Source organism: Henckelia pumila, chromosome 3, assembly GCF_033568475.1.
Source record: "Henckelia pumila isolate YLH828 chromosome 3, ASM3356847v2, whole genome shotgun sequence".
NCBI classification, from domain to species: domain Eukaryota; kingdom Viridiplantae; phylum Streptophyta; class Magnoliopsida; order Lamiales; family Gesneriaceae; genus Henckelia; species Henckelia pumila.
The window spans coordinates 178,439,842-178,460,418 of record NC_133122.1 but is presented as its reverse complement, the minus strand read 5'-3'; the positions used below and the strand labels follow the sequence as shown (position 1 = coordinate 178,460,418).

Genomic DNA, 20,577 nt, shown 5'->3' with positions numbered 1-20,577 from the left:
TCCTGTTTATCCATTTTATATACATATATATATTAATATGATGATGTTATATATATTTTCGAATATCCTATGTGTTTTCATGCAATCAATTTTATATATTAATGTAAAGCGAACAAGATCGTTATGTTATATATATATCCCACAAAAAAAAAACTAAAAAAAAAAACTGTTTGATATATATCACGTGGAGCAATTTGCATCGTTATTGGAGTATTGGTCCTATAATTAAAGTGATTCATATAAAAGAACAAAAATCTTGCACAGCTATTTGTAGGACACACATGATCACTTACCATGCAGTATTTCAAGTCATGAGCCGATTACATTTATCCTATTTATTTTATTATTATATACATGTATATATTATGATCTTTTATTGGTATTTTTTTTTAAACAAAGTCAACAAAGGGTTGAGAAAATATGTTTTGATACAAAGAATATCAAATGAGCTATCGATCGGCAATATTATATAAGAAAGTACACACATAGTGACGTAGTGTATTAAATAATATTTAGAGTGTAAATAATGAATATAACTTGTGTCACTAACACAAAAACTCTCGTGACACGTACTCACAGGTCAATTTCGTGAGACGGATCTTTTATTTGGATCATTTATAAAAAAAATATTATTTTTTATACAACAATATTTTTTTATCGTCAATATGAGTTGAGTTTGGTCCGTCACACGAATAAAGATCCATGAAACGACTGTCTCACAAAAGACACATTCAGTAACTAGTAGTAAATATACGTTCAAAACTTGTTTTTAAATTATGTTTCTCTCTCATTATTATATGTATATTAGAGATGGATTAGATTATCGGTCATTTGGTATCCGGTCTCTGCACCCAAACATAAATACATAATCAGTTTCTGTCAGAAAAAAAAAAGTTGTTTAAACTCCTTAAGCCCACATGTTTTTTCGTATGAAATTCGATACAAAACATTGAGAATATGGTATGGATACATGATATTTGAGTATCAACGGTTTCAAATCTGGTACTAATGTATGATTTTTGAGTACTCAAATATGTAAGCAAATATTGATATTAATGACACATTTGTCTTTTTTAGATGAAAATCGGTACAAAATATTAGAAATACGGTACTAATATATGATATTTGAGTATCAAATTTGTTAGATCTGATACAAATATATGATTTTTGAGTACTAAGAAAATATTGATATTAATGACACATTTATCTTATTTGGATGAAAATCGATACAAAACATTGAAAATATGGTACTAATATATGATTTTTGAGTACCAAATGTGTTAGGTTTGATACAAATATATGATTTTTGAGTACTCAAACATATGTTGCATGTTCATATTAATAAAGATGTTCAGGTTTTGTACTCAAAATTTTATTTTTTGTATCCGATCTTGAACAATTAATACTCAAATATCATGTATTCGTACCATATTTTCAATGTTTTGTATCGACTTTCATCCGAGAAAAACATGTGGACCCAGAGAGTTTAAACAACTTTTTTTTTTCTGATAGGGACTTATCATGCATTTATGTTTGAATTCAGAGAGTGATCACTAATTTACCCATGGATTATAATATGTGACAATTTGACAGATGTTTCGAATATGACTTTTAAAAAAAAAAAATCAAATCCATTTCTCTAAATCAAATTCTTCAATTTGCAAAAGTTAATATTTAAATAAGAGTTGATCTCTCCTATAAGATGGTCGGATTTATATTCGTAAAACAGTGTCAGATGGACCCAACATATGCTACAATAAAAATAATGTTTTTGACATTGAACAATAAATCTATCAAATAAAGTTAACTTGACCATTTTCCAGGAATATTCGTATATTAAGAAATATAATTTAAAACCGGCCTTCGCTGAAATCGAAAAATATGTGAAGCGAATATACGATTCAATTGACCGAAAGGTAAATCGTAATATAATATTGATATATATTTTTTTATGACTCGATTATCACTATTCCATAATATTTTTAGTCAGATATTTTCTTAAATTGATCAAAAAATTGAATTCGAGGGGAATTATATATATGTCTTGTTCCATTAATTGAATCATGGAATAAATTTTGGCTGATTTTATTTATAATTTTCACAAATTCTTAAAAATTTAACTCATTTAATTCGACGTTTTGACTAATACCCCATCCTAAACGCCCCTCGAATGCCCTTAGATTGCGTTTACTTAGTAAGATGTGATTACATTTGATAAATCATACTAGAACTATTAAAATGATTTTGAAGGGTGTGGAATAATGATGAATATATAAACAATAACATGTTTACTTTGATTTATTAATTTTGGGATTGAAACAATGATTGATGGATAAATTACAATTTTATCCTCCACCTATGTTAAAAAAATCTTAAGTTTAATTGTGTATTCATATATAATTTGGATTTTATTATTTTTTTAATATTGTAAATTATTATTTATTCACAATTGAGTCATTTTCACGTATCAAAATTATTGAGTATAAAAATATGTATTGTTTTAAAATAGTTAAAATTGATAAATTGAGTTATAAAAAAGAGACAGAGAGAAATTGGGAAGGAAACAAACAAATTAAAGAAGAGTAGATTAGGATTTCTGTAGATTTTTTTTCCACAAATATTATTCAGTATATATTATACCTCATTTAATTAAGGATGATATATCTCATGAAATAAAGGTTGAATGACGGGCTTTGAGATTTGAAGAAAATTGATTTTTTGAAAGTAAACCATGGATGAGATTGGATTAACAAGCTCGTCTTATGGTTATCAAGTCAAGTAAACACTCTTAAAATAAACTCTCAAATAAACCCTTTGGCAGATCTTGTCGGCAATTTTAGTACAAAAGAAAATATCTAATTTAAAATTTAAATTTAAGGGCAGAGGGTGGAAACTTACGACTCAGCCAACATCTTTGGTTTGTCAGGTGCTCAAAGCTCGATACTATTACACACCTCGATCGTTTCTTGAGATGAAAGTTGGGGCTAATCCGTGTTATGTATGTCGAAATATTATGTTTACTCAAGATTTGATTAAACAGGCTAGGGGTCTAGATTGAGAATTGGTTCTGGGAATCATACACATATTTGGGGTGATTCTTGGCTGCCTGATAGGGATAACCCATTCATTGTTTCCGATGGACCCGAAGAGCTGCAACATGCTACTGTGAATTTGTTACGCTTATGTGATGATGGATGTTGGGATAAGGACCTGTTGGATGACTTATTTGATGAAATGGATAAGAATTTGATTCTATCAATTCCGTTGAGTAGACGCCTTATGATGATCGATGGATTTGGGTGCGGTGCAAATCGCAAAGGTTTTTATATAGTGAAGAAAGGATATAAGTTGCTTCGTTCTAATCAGACTATACTAGCTAATGGTGCTAACATTAATTGGCTTCAGGTATGGCGAATAAATATCCCTGCAAAGGTTAAAATTTTTATTTGAAGTACTTTTGTCCAATTGTCTCCCGACTTTAATGGCTTTACATAGGCGCGTGGTGGATATTGTAGTGTGGAGCCCATTTTGTCATAACGAAACTGAAGATGATTTTCATGCACTTGTCCTTTGACTAGCTGTCCGTCGAGTTTGGAATCTCACTCCCTTGGACAATTTCGTTGGTCCAGTGAATTCATTAATCCATGAGTTGTGGGTTAATTTAGTGAACACTCGGGCTTCTTGTGATATAGAAGTTGCAGCGGTTGTTTTGTGGAGCATTTAGAAGTTTCGAAACGATTTGGTTTGGAATGGTTAGCAGAAATCCGCCGTTTTATTTTCTAGTAAGAAATTAATATTCGATCTCAATGGCTTATTGCTCATACTCAATCTGCCAGCCCTCTTTTGCAATCTAGGCAGGATCTATCTTCGAGCTGGAGTAGGCTCCGATAACATTGGGTCAAGTGTATAGTAGATGCAACTATCTTAAAAATTCCATCTCGTATGAGTTTTGGGGGTTTAATTCGATATGATAGAGGTCAGATGCTTCATTTTTCTAACATATTTTGTGGAGTCGAATGCTCATGTTATTGACTTATTGTCAACGCGTTAAAGAATCCAACATCTCATTTTTCTAGTTAATTTGGGTTTGATCTTAGAATATTGTTGACTCTTTGGCTGGAGAGCTACAATCTTGTTCTTTTGTTTTTGCTTGTCGATTAGCGAACCATGCGGTTCATAGCTTAGCTAAAGTTGTTGTTTTTATGACTGTTAAGGAAGAATGAGTTATTCCTTCGTCTTTCTTAGTCTCTGTTGTAATTGTTTTTGATTTTTAGTTAGGCATTTTTTTGCTTTACAAAAAAAAAAAAACAGAGGTGCCTACTTTTAATTTTTAAGGGGCCTGGGTTTTTCTTTAGTATTATAAATTTTGTATATTATATTCTATTTTCTCATTTAAAAAGTCTAAGGTTGCGTTTACTTAGCTTGATTAGATTTGGATTGATTAATTATCATACTCTATCAAGTGTTTACTAAAAATTTTACCAATCATAATAAATACATGAGCCCGTTATAAATATTATTAGGGAATGATTTTTAATCCCTTTATTATTATTTTATGAGTAACACTCTTGTGAGACTGTCTCACGTGAAACGGGTCGACCTAAACCAATAGATTACCCGGTCCAAATATAAATCTGACCCATATTCTAATCTCGCCCAATTTGTCGCCTCACTCATTCCCTAAATCCATCGCGTTTTCTGAAATCAACAGGAAACCATGCCTCTTACTCGATCAAATCCCCTTCACCTGATTCAGTCCAAGAAGTGAGATTCAACAATGGCGGAGGATCACGATCCTAACGGAATCTTGATCCAAGGCGACACCGAGCAACAAACAATTAACGAATCGACTCCTTGAGATGTTCTCAATCGATTGATCTCAACGATCTTCTTCCTCTATCCGAATTCAGAATATGCTTCTGCTCCGCTACTGCAGAGGATTAAAGCAGTTAATATTCCTCTGCTTCGTGATGCTTCAAGGAACTGGCCGTTTTCTTCTCTGGACTTGCCGCGGTGGAACCTCCTGCGCGCTTCTCGTAGTTTCAGTGAGTGTATTTTATCTGCTTCTACTCTTTGGATTTGATTCATTTGCGTAATTTTGACTATATTTCTTCCCTTCTCATGACACCAATAGTTTGTATTTGATCATGATCAGAGGTATTTTTACTGAAAACCACGAATTATATTGTCTTATATATGAATTTAGTCATACGAATCATGCGGAATATCGATTATGTTTTCTTTTACTTTGGTAGATTATGATAGGTTGGCTGAACATTGAAGAACTAAGAAATTATACCCCTTTGACATGAGGAGGTTCATCCGTTGTCTTGTAAATCCCAGCACTGCTGACAAATAAGAATTGTTGTGCGCCACAACTCTTTGCCCAATCTGCTACAGGCCTATGAATAGATAATGATATTAGAAGATATGTGCACTTTGCATGGACAAAGATTTTGGTCTCAAGTTTTCTTGATTGCTTGCTTGAAGAAACCATCATAATAAGACACGAACCTCACAGCTTCCAAATCCTTGCCATTGTTATTCCAGGAAGCTGGAGGACCTGATGAAGAGGAATGCTGCTCAAACAATGGGAGATCGCCAGGCTCAAAGCGGAAGCCCGGCTTTTCATGGAATCCCTACTCTTGAACCCAACTACAATGCAGAAATCAGACACCGATTACTTCTTGCATCTGTAAAATTTGAAGGTTGGAGAGACGTTTCGCAGGCTGAAAAATGAGGAGAAAACCAAAAAAATGGAGAGTCAAAAAGTCCCATCTCATCACCATTAACAAAGTGTGGTTCGATGTCAGGAATGACAACCGAATTTGGTCTGGGTTAAGTAGGTTCCTCAGACGCAGGAAACAAGAAAGATGACGATCTTGAGCTTAAGATCATCAAGTCTTGCACAGATAATGTTCAACCGGGATTGCAGATAATGTTCAACCGGGATCGGTTCAATGAATTATAGGATTCATTTGAGTCTGCATTGCAACTGTTTTTGATTTTCCAAGTAATAATGACGAGTTTCCTGGGACATTATGATTTATGTGCTTATGGTAGTGATTTTATACACAAACACTGCTTAGCACCTTTCTCCACTTCAAAAAGTATCTAATGCTTGTCATTGAAGAAAGGCTGATTTGAATGTTAGATTCTTAATGAATTGAAGAGTCAATTTTAAGATGTAAAATTGTAGTTTGAACCAGAAGGCTTTTGTATTGGGTGAGACAAATGCTTTAATTCTGCATTTCTTCTTACCAGTTGACAATGTCACATGGAATTCCACATGCTCTAAAGTCTAAACAATGATTTGTGGTTGCAAGTTATGACCACCAAAGCTGTTTTCGTGAGCGAAAAGTACTCGAATTATACTTTTAACACACGATGAAACATAACAAGATCAAAAGTGAAATAAAAATTAATATTTTTTCAGGAAAAATAATACTTTGATTTAAAAAGTAATATTTTTTAATCAAATAATAATATAATATAAAATAATATTTTTGATATAAAAAATAATACTTTTATTGTAAAAATTAATACCTTTGAGATAAAAAATAATATATATGATGTCTATCACACGTGATATGTTTATTGTGCATAACAGAGAAGTTTTCTGATTGGAGAATACATTTCGTTTCATCATAATCATATCGTCCAAAATTGGGACGGCCTATGCTAGCACATGGACTACATCCAACGGTTCTTGTTTTTTGTATTTGAAATATTCATGTGAAATCTTAAATGCAAAAGAAAAAAAAAATGGACCGTTACTCCGTTAGATTCCCAATGAGGCAGCATAGACAAAACCTCTAAAAATGTCTTTGACAGACCGTGGACCCTTGGATACAGATCATCAATGGGATCTAAACGTAACAGAATTTATTGTAGAAAACTAATATATGCTTATTTGACTCCAAATTATCACTGTTTATGTGAAAAATATTAGTTTTTATTGCAAAAATATTATTTTTTATATCAAAATATTACTTTGCAAAAAATTGAGAATACCTTGACGACTTAATGACATTCTAATAATTTGTGACTTACTATGGAAACACTAGCTTCATACTACATTCTATTAATATTTATAATATGAATGATTGAATATTAAATAAAGTATTATTTTTTCTATGAAAAATATTACTTTTTCGATAAAAAGTACTAGTTTTTCTGTTAAAAGTATTACTTCTAAAATATGCTACATAAAAAGTATTAGTTTTTCTGTGAAAAATATTAATTATTTAATAAAAAATATTACTTTTTATGATAAAACTTTTATTTCTAGATTACGTTAATTTGACATAAAAAATATTTCTTTTTTGTCAAAAATATTAGTTTTTCTATTAAAGGTATTATCTCTAATGTATGTTAATTGGACATAAAAAGTATTTTTTTTTTTGAAAAAATATTAGTTTTGCTGTGAAAAATATTAGTTTTTATGATAAAAATATTATTTTGTATGTGAAAAGTATTACTTCTAACTAAAGTATGCATATTTAACATAAAAAGTAATACTTTTTATTTTAAAAGTATTATTTTAAGGTCAAAATTATTAATTTTTTCGTTAAAAATATTAATTCTATCGTTTGCATAAAAATATTGCTTTTTTAGTTAAAAATATTATTTTTTCTGTGCAAAGTATTAGTTTTTGTGATGAGCATATTACTTCTAATGTATGCTAATTTGACATAAAAAAATATTACTTTTTCTGCAAAAAATATTACTTTTGTTATAAAAAATATTATATTTTTTATTAAAAGTATTCCTATGTGTTTACATGTTATGACAAAATTAATGCATGCTTATTTGACATAATATTATATTTTTTTTTTGTCAAAAGTATTACATATTTTGTCAAACGTATTATTTTTTTTGTTAAAAATATTACTTCAATTGATGTTGATTTGACATAAAAAAAACATTACTTTTTTAGTCAAAAGTATTATTTTTTATGATAAAAGTATTACTTCTAGATTATGATAATTTAAATCATTAATGCGAATCATGAAACATGTTTCTAGCCATCTCAAATGTGTACAACCGAGGTTTTTTCTAGCTCAATATATAAGGTTAATAGTGCCAACTCTTTAGATGCTAAAGCAAGCATTCAAGAAGTTCAATGAAATGAAAATAATCCTTACAAATTGATCAAATGGTTTCCCATCCAGAAAACTTTTTAGATGTTTAGGTTTAAAAGCAATTTTTCCTAAAATGCTCATATTTTTAGCTTATGTTAAATTTGGAATTTTATTCCAAATATTCAAACATCTTGATCTCACGTATTTCTTTATAATAAAATAATGGTATCTAAAAAGAGAATTTATAAATAAGTTCGAGCTTTTGAAAACACTTGCACTATTGCATTATCATGCATGTGTTGTTTGTATCATTCAGTAATGGTAAATATGATCGATTTACAAATGAGTTGTCATATTCAGGCCTTGAATCATTGCTTCCCCGTGTATATTAAAGCTAAGACGTACAACACGCCGTTGTTTATGTCAATAAAGCAAAACCTGTGCAGTCAAAATTCAGAAACTGCATTTTTAAGCTCACTTTGCAAAACTCGACTCAACTATAAACAACTGAGAATCTCGACATACCTCTCTGGCCCCAGTCCAAGAGCCGTGCAGATCAACGTCCTCAAAATTGACTTATGAGTCACAACCAAGAAACTTTCTCCCTATCCATTCTAAAAGATATGTAAGATATACTAGGACAGCTAGGGAATAGATTGATTTTTTGGTCAAGAAAAGAGCCTTACTGGGGAGAACAAGATTTCTAACCAAGCTTCACGAGTTGTCTTCCACAATTGTCGAACATGATATACGCCATTCGAAGGATCCTCTCTCCATGCTGTGTACTCCTTGGGATATTTCTTTCGGGCATCCATCGCCTCCAAACACTCAACGTGATTTACTAAGTGGATATCGCTGACAGATTTATCAAGTGATGGCTAAATTCATTGGGAAGCAGAGTTGTGTGTGTTGTTGGCATCGATATGCCTGTACTTTACCTTATAACATGTGAGATAGCCATGGTAGCGTCATCAACCGTGACACAAAAATTGTAAACAGGATGTCCGTTACTTCTCATAATAATCAAAGTTCCAACTTACCTACATGACAATATCAAGAAAAAGTATAACGAAATAAAAAATGTGGTGGAGACAAATGTCACAAGAATCTGGCCAGTATTCAGAAAAGGTATTCTACTAAGTTAAACTTATTCGAGATGTCAAAATTTTATGGATTGTGAAAACGGTATTCCAGTAACTGAGTCTAACGCGTGCTCATTACTTACCCAGTTCTCACAATCCATGGCTGCACCAAAACTGACAAGCAATATCATAACTCTCCATCACCTCACAGTCTATAAAGCATTGAAAATTTCCAGAAAGTTCTAAGACCGTGTTTCGCATTACATTTGCAAAGAAACATGGTTGAAAAACCATTCAACTAAATCAAATAAAATCATATAAATTTACCATACCATTATGATAACTTGATTGTGAGAGTCGACTTTAAATATTGAATGATATGTTCCCGACAAGGTAACATAAATGAGAATACAATGCTTACACTCTCCTCCAATCTAGCTCTACCTGCCAACCTCGTACACTCCTATTCCTATACATCACTTTTGTCAACCTCAAGTCTCATAGATTTTCCTCAACTCTTACCAAAACTGCAGCAACCAATACATCAAGCCCACACACCAAGATGTCCCTTCTTAAGTTATAAACACATTTACGATCAAAAATCTGACCACTTCGCCAACACAATAAAAAAATTAAAAGTTAATAAGATTCCAAAAGAAAAGAAGCTAATACCTGATCAGTTCTTTGGCAATCCCTTCGGACTCTGGTCTTCTTATATTTTTATGCATTCCCATGCTCCCGATAACTGAAAAACCATTAATTCTGTTTTTCCGGCAAACTTGAAGGGTTCTGACAGTACAGATTCCCGCAAAGTGGTGCCGATCAAGACGATATCCTGGGAGGCAGATCATGGCGGCCGACCAAGCTTTATCAACCAATTTTCTACCAATCCCAAAGCACAAAAAGAAAAATCATACCGACAAAGCTTGATCAAAAGGGGAAAAAAAACTAATCTGCTAGAGTCAAAGTAGAGAGAAATTTTGACACTCACACGGTAAATCTTCGTTCTTCAATGTTGAAGGCGAGCTTCTCAGTTCGAATTCATCGAAATCGAGATGTTAGGATTCGAGATGGAGCCAGGGGCGAGCTTCTCTATTGAAATCGAACACGGGCTATGGAGTTGGCTTGGCATCGATTCGAGAGGATTCAAAGTTCAGGGACGGAGTTAGGGCTCAATAAAGTAGAGAAATAGGATTATAATTTGGGCCAGAACACGGGGCGGGTCGAGTTACAGCAGGTGGGTTGTGGGTCAGACTCCGTCTCACGAAATATGACCCGTGAAACTGTCTCACACAAGTGTTTGCCTTATTTTAATTAACTAAAATTTAAAACATTTGTACCATTTAGTGTTTTTATTTAAAGAATATAATAAATAATTATATTTATCAAAATTTTGGAAAATATTTTTTTAATAAAACGTAGAGGCTCCTTTAAAAATGGATGTATTATTGTTATTATTGTTAGGGTCCGTTTAGTACGTGTGATGGGATAACTAAGAGATTGATAATTTGGTGGATAATAGGTGGAGAATTTAAATATGATGTAGTTATGTATTATTTGGTGTGAATGATTAATTTATGCATGTTTGTATATATTTTGTTTGGTGCAAATGATAAACTTATAGATAGATATTGTTAAATCACAAAGTACCTAAAATGCCCTTACTTCCACGGTAAGCCCTTCTCAAATGTATTTTTAATTCTTTATCAGAACCCATCTTCCTTCCTCTTCATTTTTCCCCTTCATCTCATGCATTTTCCATGGAGAAAACAAAATAGCTTGTAAAGGTTGGATCTGACGCGTCTTCGCCGAACTTTGAAGGGTAAGGAATTCCATTTATTACCTTCTGTATAGATATCCATTATTTTCTACTCTGATTTGATGCGCCTTTGGTGATTTTGCAAATCGCCAATTTTTTTTAAAAAATGTTTGGAATGTCTGTGAATTCGACATTTATAGATGTTGAAGGTGAAGTGAAAATTAAAGTTGAACATATATTCTTCAGTTCGTGTTAATTTTGTAGGTAGAATTATTTTGGAAATGTCTTTTTCTCAATTTACACCGGTGATTGATACTGGAAACACAAGACACACACCCCCATATATGAGTTTGAGGTCAATTTCACAGTATACAAGCAATTCCTGGTTGAAGGCCAACACTTGTAATTTGACAGTATGGCTGTTTCAAGTGACCTTCTCTATCAATACTTCTGTCTCTTCACCCTATATCATACTATGTTAAGCTGTCCACTTCTTGAAAAAAAGCACTAGATTTTAGATTTTTTAAAATTTATATGTATACAGATCCAATTTTTTAACAAACCTTTGATCAAATAAAATAACTTGCAACTTGTAGGGACTTTGTGAAGAATCTGAAGAAAACTTTCAATAAAAGGTGTCATTTGTATATTCAAGTGCTTTTACATCTAAGCTATTTTATAATTTCCATTTCTGCAGGTGTTAAAATTCTCAAAATACTCAAAATCAAATAGTAAGTAAACTCCAGCGTCGATTTGAAATGGTGATTTTTTCAATTTGCACTTGGTACCATATTTCAGTACAAAATTGTATTGTCTTTGCTTCTTAATTTTGCCATAATCCTCCCGTGACAGGGCAAGACATATGTTGTGTTCAAAGGACGGAACCCCGGAATTTATAGTACATGGGAGGAAGCAGAGTTGGAGGTTACTGGTTTTTCACACAATGTGCACAAGTCTTATCCTACTAGAGATGAAGCATTGAAGGCTTACATCAAGTACAACCAAAAGAGCCAACCATTCCATGCTCCTTCTGCACCCATCCACAATGCATCCAGTTCAACGGCAAATTCAAGTGCAAGTAATCCGTCTGAATCTATGAACTTAGGCCAACTTATAGAAGCACAGATTCAGTTGATGAACGAGCAGCGCCAACTTTCGTTAAGGGTTGCGGAGATAAATGAGGCAATCGAGAAAAAGTTGCGTTCGTTTAAATTGCACTAGGATGCAAAGTAGCTTTGCGTGGACTGTTTTCATGTTGTTTGGTTGCTGAAAACAAAACCAAAAGTATTTTCATTAGTGTTGTGGGTGACAAATTTGCTCATTCAGTTTTATGTATGGTTAATCTCCACTAGTTGATGAACTTGTAATTCTGTGCTTCATGTTAACAAGTTTGTACGACTAATAGGAGATTGATTTTGTTTTGATAATATAAAAATACTGTATTTCAATGTCCAAGAAAACTGATGAACCAGTTTAAGTTTCCTTTGGGTGGATATCATTATTGAGTTTACAGAAGTGCAGAAAATGATAGAAAGAAGTGATGCACAACCACCTGATAAATAGAATTATATTGAACTGCAGGCCAAGTCTAGTTATAATAACCATATACCAATTAACAAACAGTGGTTTAGCAAATAATTTATCTCCTCATTTGTATTAAGAATCATATACTTTCGGCACTTCAAATCCCCCATTTATGAAACTAGATGTTGTCTACCAGTAACATAGACTACCACACCAAAACAACAAATAAAGCAATTTAAACATCAAAACTAAACAGATTTGAAAAATTTGAACATATCTATTATGTTTTGTGTTTGATTAGCGTAAACATGATCAATTTTTATAGGTGCTAAAATGTCTTAAATTACATACATTATGATCAAACGAAGCCAATTCTGTTTTTATATCCAGAAGTTCCAATAAGAAATTTTTGTATTATATTAACCAAAGCCTTGGGAGAATACACATGGACTTGACCGAAGTGATGCATAACCACTGATATTAATTCATCTTCATTTAACATGCTTCACAGCACTTGTCATTCAAGTAATAAGTTTGGTTGTTGGGTTGCCTATTTAATACCCCTCAAAGGCAAACCACGTACATATAAAATAACACTTCCAGCACATGTATCTCCCAGAGCCACCGATATCCCCTCCACCGAAGCATACTAACTTTCTTCTATAATTACCCAGTACACAACATTTCGAGCTTGAGAGTGTCTCCAGTTGAATAACTCCTTGTAATTTTGGGGACCAATTGCACGGTTTCTCCAAGCATCTCTATGGTAACGTACTCGCCTGTAAGGAGTCAAAAAGCCCTCAACGTTGGCGTATCCATTGTCACATAGATAATAGCAACCTACATAGATTGAAAGAAATTTATTTCAGCACATGTATGGTTATGATTAAAAATTTTTCAGGATCCAACATTAAGTTGTATGCGTACAGTTAACTAATTTATTGATAAGAAATTCAGAATGTGAAGAACCTCTAGGAACTTTAAATACATCGTCACCGGTCAAAGCATCGCGAAGAACTCTCGAATCTGCTGCAGATCCCTCCCACCCCGTAAGTGCATAGATGAACTTCACGTCACGATCGCAGACCCCAAGAACGTTGACTGAAATTGTACCTTTTCTTGTTCTATATCATGCCTGGTCTATGGACGGTACATTTACACTGATATACATTCCGTCCAATGCACCAAGACATCCCTGTACAATCACAATGTATTTGTTATTTTGTCAAATATCCTTGTATATTTCGTACAAAAACTGAAAACCAATTCTAAAGTTACCTTGAACCATTTCCAACTGTCGTTAATGCACGTGTCATCAACAGACGACGGTTTAACCAGTAGTAGGGGATGTAACATGAGTATTGATTGGAGAACTTCATGGAAATGTATGCTGATGGTATGTTCACTACGTACATAGTCATGACCAATCACACGATTTTTCTTGTGATGAGCCAGTATAGATAGGAACATAGCGACTTTCTCTTCAATACATGCATATCTCCCCTCTACTAACCCTCCAACATAAGTTACCAAGTAACACAATCGTGCAAATGCATTTTTATTCATCCTTAAGTTTACCACGCACTACACATCTCCTATGTTAATAATCCTGTTCAAATGATTCATTTGCAAACCAATTTTTTGGGTCATGCTGTACGATGACCATGATCTAGGCTTGTCACGGAGTCGTTTTGCACGCTTTCTTTGTAGATACCATCTCACAAGTAACAATATCAACATTGAACGACACATTATTTGGTGTACCATCACCAAAACTACAACATGCCTACGCTTAATGGTCATCTTCAAAGATACTTCACACAAAATTATAATTAAATATGGTTAACATTAATGGAACCAAAATGAAATAAGATTTTTATTACTTTTGGGAAACACGGATAACCTCAAAAAATCTGCTCTACCAAATAAGAAACACATATAGCAGCTTTAGTTTGCCTACATGTGTCATCAACATTGCTTCTGTATACATTCTTATAAGATTTTATCATGTGGTTATTCGATCAAACATAATGAATTGGTCAGCACACCCAGCAAGTAGCGTGTTTCTTACACAACATGTGAACAAAATTACTCATTCCTTCCCAAACTTCATCTATACTCCAAAAAATTGTTAACCAAGCACGGAACCTAATGTATCGATGCCAAGCGTTTTACTAAATGCACAAAAGTATGTACATATGTCAGATTAATTAATTATTGCAGAGGATGGATTATATGTAAACATAATTCAAATTCTCAAAATAATATTTTTTCGAACGATGTGTTTTTTTTTTCAACAAAAAATAGAGATGAGGAGCAGTGGTATCACAGATATGTAAATCATGGGACATGAAAGGCTTCTGAAATGGGCGTTGCCACGAATTCTTCAACACATTTCTCCAATGAAATATCTTGAGTCTCGTTTTTTTAGTTGCGCAGATTTGTTGCCGAAAACAGACTTATAATTTCAAATAATACCATCATTACCTAAAATTAAATTTCGTGACCCGAGATTATAAACAAACTTACCTAACTAGTACTGGCTCAATGAAAATGCCTCTGTAAGAAGTGAAGAGAAGAAAACATCAGAATATCATAATCCAATCTCAGAATTTGATTGGATCTTGGCGTCAACTACTATGGTGTTGTGGAGTTACCTACATATCGAAGCATTTTACCATACATAGAGAAATTACATAATCTTCGCCTTCCATTTTATCATAGCGTAAAAATGAAAACCTTGCTGGGGGTATTCTGGGAACGGGCAACTAGGATAGAAAAAGGGATAAACAAACTTTGGGTATTTGGTGAGTTTATTTAAACCAAGGTAATAAAGACCTATCCCATGTAGGAGATATTAGGCCCAATTATTTAACATGCTACCAAACTATGTTTTAACCTATTTTAAAAGTCACTTATCCCATCTAATATAGCCAACCAAACGTGCCCTTAATGTTAAAACGACCTAAAACCCAACAGGTGGAACTTGGAAGGCATGGTAGTAGCTTCTTGTGCTTCGAGATTCCTCGCAAGATCGATCCTTGCCAACTTCAACTTCAACTACAGCTACAGTTCTCTTTCTCCCGCATCTTTCTCTATTTTGAAACCCACTTTCGCTTTCTCCAGTTCCTTTCTGTCACGTTCGAGCAATGGCTTCTGACTCTGCCGCCTCTTCACCATTCAAGAAAGTTCAGATTCAAAGAGGTGACATTGTGAGTGTGCTTCTTACTGCTTGTTTATTTTCGTACAGTTTTATTCAATCGTAAATAGTTTAGTATTATTTTTAATTAAGTTATCTGGGTTTTCATTTTATTTATGAGTTAACGGAGAATGATCGGTTTTTGGAATCTGGGAGGTTGATATATTGTAGGGTTTGATCGATCAAGATTCCATTTTTTTTTTTCATTTTACTTCCACTGCGGTAGGCCTAAGAAAAATGAAAATGATAAGGGACCAGATTGAAAGGGAGGGACAAGATATTCAAATTCTTGAAGCTCAATGACTTTTCATTTGTATGTTTTTTTTATATAGATGTATGATTGATAGTCAGTCAATTACTCACTGGTTGCGATTTGCGCTTCAAAATTATATTGCATCTGTTTTTGTTTTTTTTGGGCATGTTCCTTGTTGGCGAATTGATCGAATAGACATTTGATGCCTATGTGACTGGGAAAGACGATGCTCCTGGCATTATTGTGCTCCAGGAATGGTGGGGCGTTGATTTTGAAATCAAGAATCATGCCCAGAAGATTGCGCAGTTTGATTTGGGCTATAAAACTTTGATCCCAGAGTAAGATATAGCATCCCGTATTGCAATTTGGTTTGATATTTGTACTTTTCTGTACATAATTTATTCCTGTTTGATTATTGATGTATTTATCATATCATTTTTGTTGAATTTAGTTTGTATCGAGGAAAGGTTGGTTTGGATGTTGCAGAAGCACAACATTTAATGGAGGGTCTTGACTGGCAAGGTGCTGTGAAGGATATTGAAGCATCAGTCAACTGGCTGAAGGCAAATGGTTCACAAAAGGTGTGTGGTAATCTTTCGATGTTTCTTTTGTGAATTTTTGTGTTTGGATTTATATTTTTACTATTGTAAGTATAGATTTGATTGCTGGACACCTTTTTTTAAACTTTCTGATTACAAAATGCTAATTATTAGAATTTGAGTTTGCAATCGAGCTAGTTTAAACAGGAATAAGAATTTATTCTGTTGACGATCCTTTATCCTATTTATAATGTGAAAATCTCTTAATGGCCTTTCGAGGAAACATTTTGGTTTTTCCTACCCCTGCGTTTCCGTTTCTCCTTTTTTGGAGTTTCCAATCGCTTAGCTTTTTAATCAGTCAGTGTTTTCCCTTTCAGTTTGGAATCAAAAAGATCAGAGTGTCTCACACAGAGCTGTGTTTGTCGTGCCAAGATTTTGCACACTTGAAATGTGTGTGCTGGTTACTAATTACAATAATTGCACAAGTTTTGTAGTCTTTTTACTTAAGTATCTGTTGGTATTGTCAGTAGAGAAGTTATTGGAAAATCGTAAAGTAAAATAGTGAACTTTGCATTAATTTTCCTTATTTTTTTGCATGAAAAGAAATAACCCTTCTCATCACTTTTGATATTTGCTTCACTAGGTTGGTGTAACAGGATTCTGCATGGGTGGCGCTCTCGCCGTTGCAAGTTCTGTGTTGGTCCCTGAGGTTGAGGCTGTTGTAGCCTTCTATGGAGTACCTTCATCAGAGCTTGCGGATCCTGTCCATGCTAAGGCGCCGGTGCAAGCTCATTTTGGTGAACTTGACAATTTTGTTGGATTTTCGGATGCAAAGGTAATCTTACGCTTGCACTGTATGTTAACCTATAAAAAACATAGCCAATCTTTTCTCAGTGAAACATTTTCAATCTTTCTGGAGACAAAATGCTTTAGTTATAGACATCTTGTGTCGGTGTCTTAGTTTGTGTCCCACATCGGTTAGTTAAATAACTTGGGAGTTCCTTATATGGGCAAAGACAAACCTGGTGTCTTAGTTTGTGTTCCACGTCGGTTGGATAAATAACATGAGAGTTCCTTATATAGACAAAGACAAACGTCCTCTCTTGAGCTAGCTTTTGAGGTGACTTAGGTCCAAGTCAATTTCTAACATGGTATCAGAGCTCGGGTTTCACCGTTATGTGTTGGACTACCCATAGTTGGCCACCCGTTAATGTTTCCACGCTCCAGTCGTTTCATTCGGGTTTCACGGTTACGTGTTGGACGGCCCATAGTTGGCCTCACCCGTCCCATAGTTGGCCACCCGTTAATGTTTTCACGCTCCACGTTTCATTCTTGGGGTTTGTTGGTGTCTTAGTTTGTGTCCCACATCGGTTGGTTAAATAACCTGAGTTCCTTATATAGACAAAGAGTCAAAAGACAAACCTCCTTTCTTGAGCTAGCTTTTGAGGTGACTTAGATCCAAGTCAATTTCTAATATCTTGAGATCTAGGCAACCAATTGCTTAAGATCAAATTTTGCGTCTTCACGGCTGTTACTTAAATTGAGTACATTTCCATCCCTTTAAATGAAAATACAATAATTTACTGAGGTCAGCCTTTCATTAGGATCGATTCACAGATACGTTTAATCTTGTTTTGCACCAGTTACTGTTTAACTTGGCTGCACGAACTGGTTAATTTAGCAGCACCTTGATCTTACCTATAGACTTACCATTGTTATGTACAGACTGGAAAAGCATTAGAAGAAAAGCTCAAGGCATCAGGAGTTCCACACGAGGTACACATATATCCTGGAATTTCACATGCCTTTATGAACAAATCTGATGATGGAAAACAGAGAAGAAAAGGTATGGGCTTGAAGGATGAAGACGACGGTGCAATTGAGCTTGCATGGACCCGCTTCCGCACATGGATGAGTAGCTTCTTGTCTCCCTGAGCTGTTCTGTTTTAAGATTAAACACCGATTGTAAAATAAACCTTCTTGTTCTTCGTTTGTAAGAACAAGAAGTTGGCCTAACGAGGGATCTTGTTTCCTTTTCGGGTACCCTTAATCAGTTAGGATGCGAGTCACTCTTTGGATGATCTTCTATGTTTATAACCTTGGTGATTTCTTGAACGCTTGTTTTCTTACATGAGGTTTTTTATCAATGAAATTGGTCAACCCTAGTCATATTTACGATAAAAGATAATAATTTTGGCATAAAAATAATATTTTTCATGGATAATTCAAATATAAGATCTGTTTCACAAAATTGACCGTCATGAATCTTTTGTATTCTTATTTTTGGTTTCTCAAATGTATTTTATATCACATCTTTATTGCTAACACGTTATATGGAAATTGGAAAAGTATTCTTTGGCATCTCAAATGTTAAAAAAATAAAACTGAGAAAGGAGATGACGTTGTCTCAGTTCTTTCTTATAGCAAGCAAGGTGTCTATAATTTTTTTATTTATTTTGAAAACATAATTTTTACTCGAAGAGGTAAAGTTGACATTTTGAGAAAGTATATGTTATCTCCTTTTCTGCGACTTTTAACCTTTTGACTTCTGTTAAATTTATATATGTAGCTTAGTTTAATTTATGTATAAGGGACTCTATATAAATGATATATAATACATGGATGATAGTAACAAAATGATGTAGAAATTGAATAATTTATTGAAGATGAGTCAAATATAAAACAAGGATACTATAATAATTTTGTTGAATTCAATACACACTGTTGTAATTATTTGTATAGCATGAACGTGCACAAGTACGTGTCGGCCACAGCAAGGAAATTGAAAAGAAACTTCCTCTTGGCAAGTGGCAACCAAATTGAGATTTTAATCTGACATGGCCACACCCGCACTTTATTCTATGTTCATTCGGGTTTTATTTATGTTATCTCATTTGGATACTGTTCGAATAAGGATTTAACGGTTCATGTTTTTTTTGATTTGATATGATTTCATTTCGAATGAGATCATATCAAATACAAAAAAACATGAGCCATTGAATGCAGCACATGCCCATGTGCTGACATAGACAAAGTCGTCAATTCGTCTCGGAAAATCATATCATTTAAAAACTATTGTTTTATCGCTTAAAAAAAACTGTTGTTTTATGTCGCACTTATCTGCGATGGGATTGGTGAATTAGATTTAGGTCATATTTTTACATGTTGAAAAAAAGTGATTATAAGTTATTTTTTTTACAAAGTTTTGTTAATCTTGTGACAGATATGATTTATCCATCTTGAAAAATTAAAAAGAAAGATGAGTTCGAGTTTCGTGCAACTTTCTAACTTAAAAAAGGAGTTGTTTGCACCAAACAACTTTTTGAAATATTGAAAATGCACACTTTTCCTTTGTGAAATTTTAATAGGCATCTTCAACCCTAACCTTTTAAAAAATTAGCACACTCGCCCCTTCAGATGAGTGATTGTTGCGCACACGCCCCTCATGCGACTAAGCAAATATTTTGATATTTTTTTTTGCACCAAATACCCATGTGAAATATTAAAAATGCATATTTGACCCCTGTGAAAATAATTTTTAAATCTATTCAACCCATAATACACAATTTTTATTAAAATTTAATTATAAAATATTTAACAAACATTTTTTATTTTATTAATTTTATTTTTAATTTTTAATTTATTATGATTATAGAGTTATTTTCTAAAAAAATATTATTATTTTATCTTATCATTATTTTATTAAACTTTCTTCTAATTTTCAACTTTTCCTTTAAACATGCTTTCATAAACAAATATTTAAATAATTTCAAGTACCAAAATATTGAACTAAATCGATAAGTTCAAACATATTGCTTTTACGATTTAGGACTATATATTATTGAACCAAAATTTAAAATTTTCGAGAATATGCATTGCACAATTTTTAATAAATAATAAAAAAATAACATGCTTATATAATTCTAAATCGAAAAAGTAACATTCATGAACTTATAATTTGGTTCAATATTTTGGTATTTTTAGATATTTAAATCTTTATTTATGAATCATGTTTAATGGAAAAGTTGAAAACACGAAAGTGATTTGATAAAATAATGATAACGAGATAAAGTAATAATTTTTTTAAAAAATAAATTAATTAAAAATTTAAAATTTAAAATAAAAAATAAAAAATTA

The 20,577-nt window shown here is 33.0% G+C and overlaps 1 protein-coding gene across 1 annotated transcript; it reads left to right on the top strand.

The window, feature by feature from the left end:
- Nucleotides 1-15,409: 15,409 nt before the first annotated feature.
- Nucleotides 15,410-18,569, top strand: LOC140891995 (uncharacterized). The gene is made up of 5 exons (XM_073300714.1): nt 15,410-15,661; nt 16,097-16,239; nt 16,353-16,482; nt 17,084-17,275; nt 18,166-18,569. The coding sequence occupies exons 1-5, from the start codon at nt 15,599-15,601 to the stop codon at nt 18,373-18,375; spliced, it is 738 nt and encodes a 245-aa protein (XP_073156815.1). The 5' UTR covers nt 15,410-15,598; the 3' UTR covers nt 18,376-18,569.
- The last annotated feature ends 2,008 nt before the right edge of the window (nt 18,570-20,577 follow it).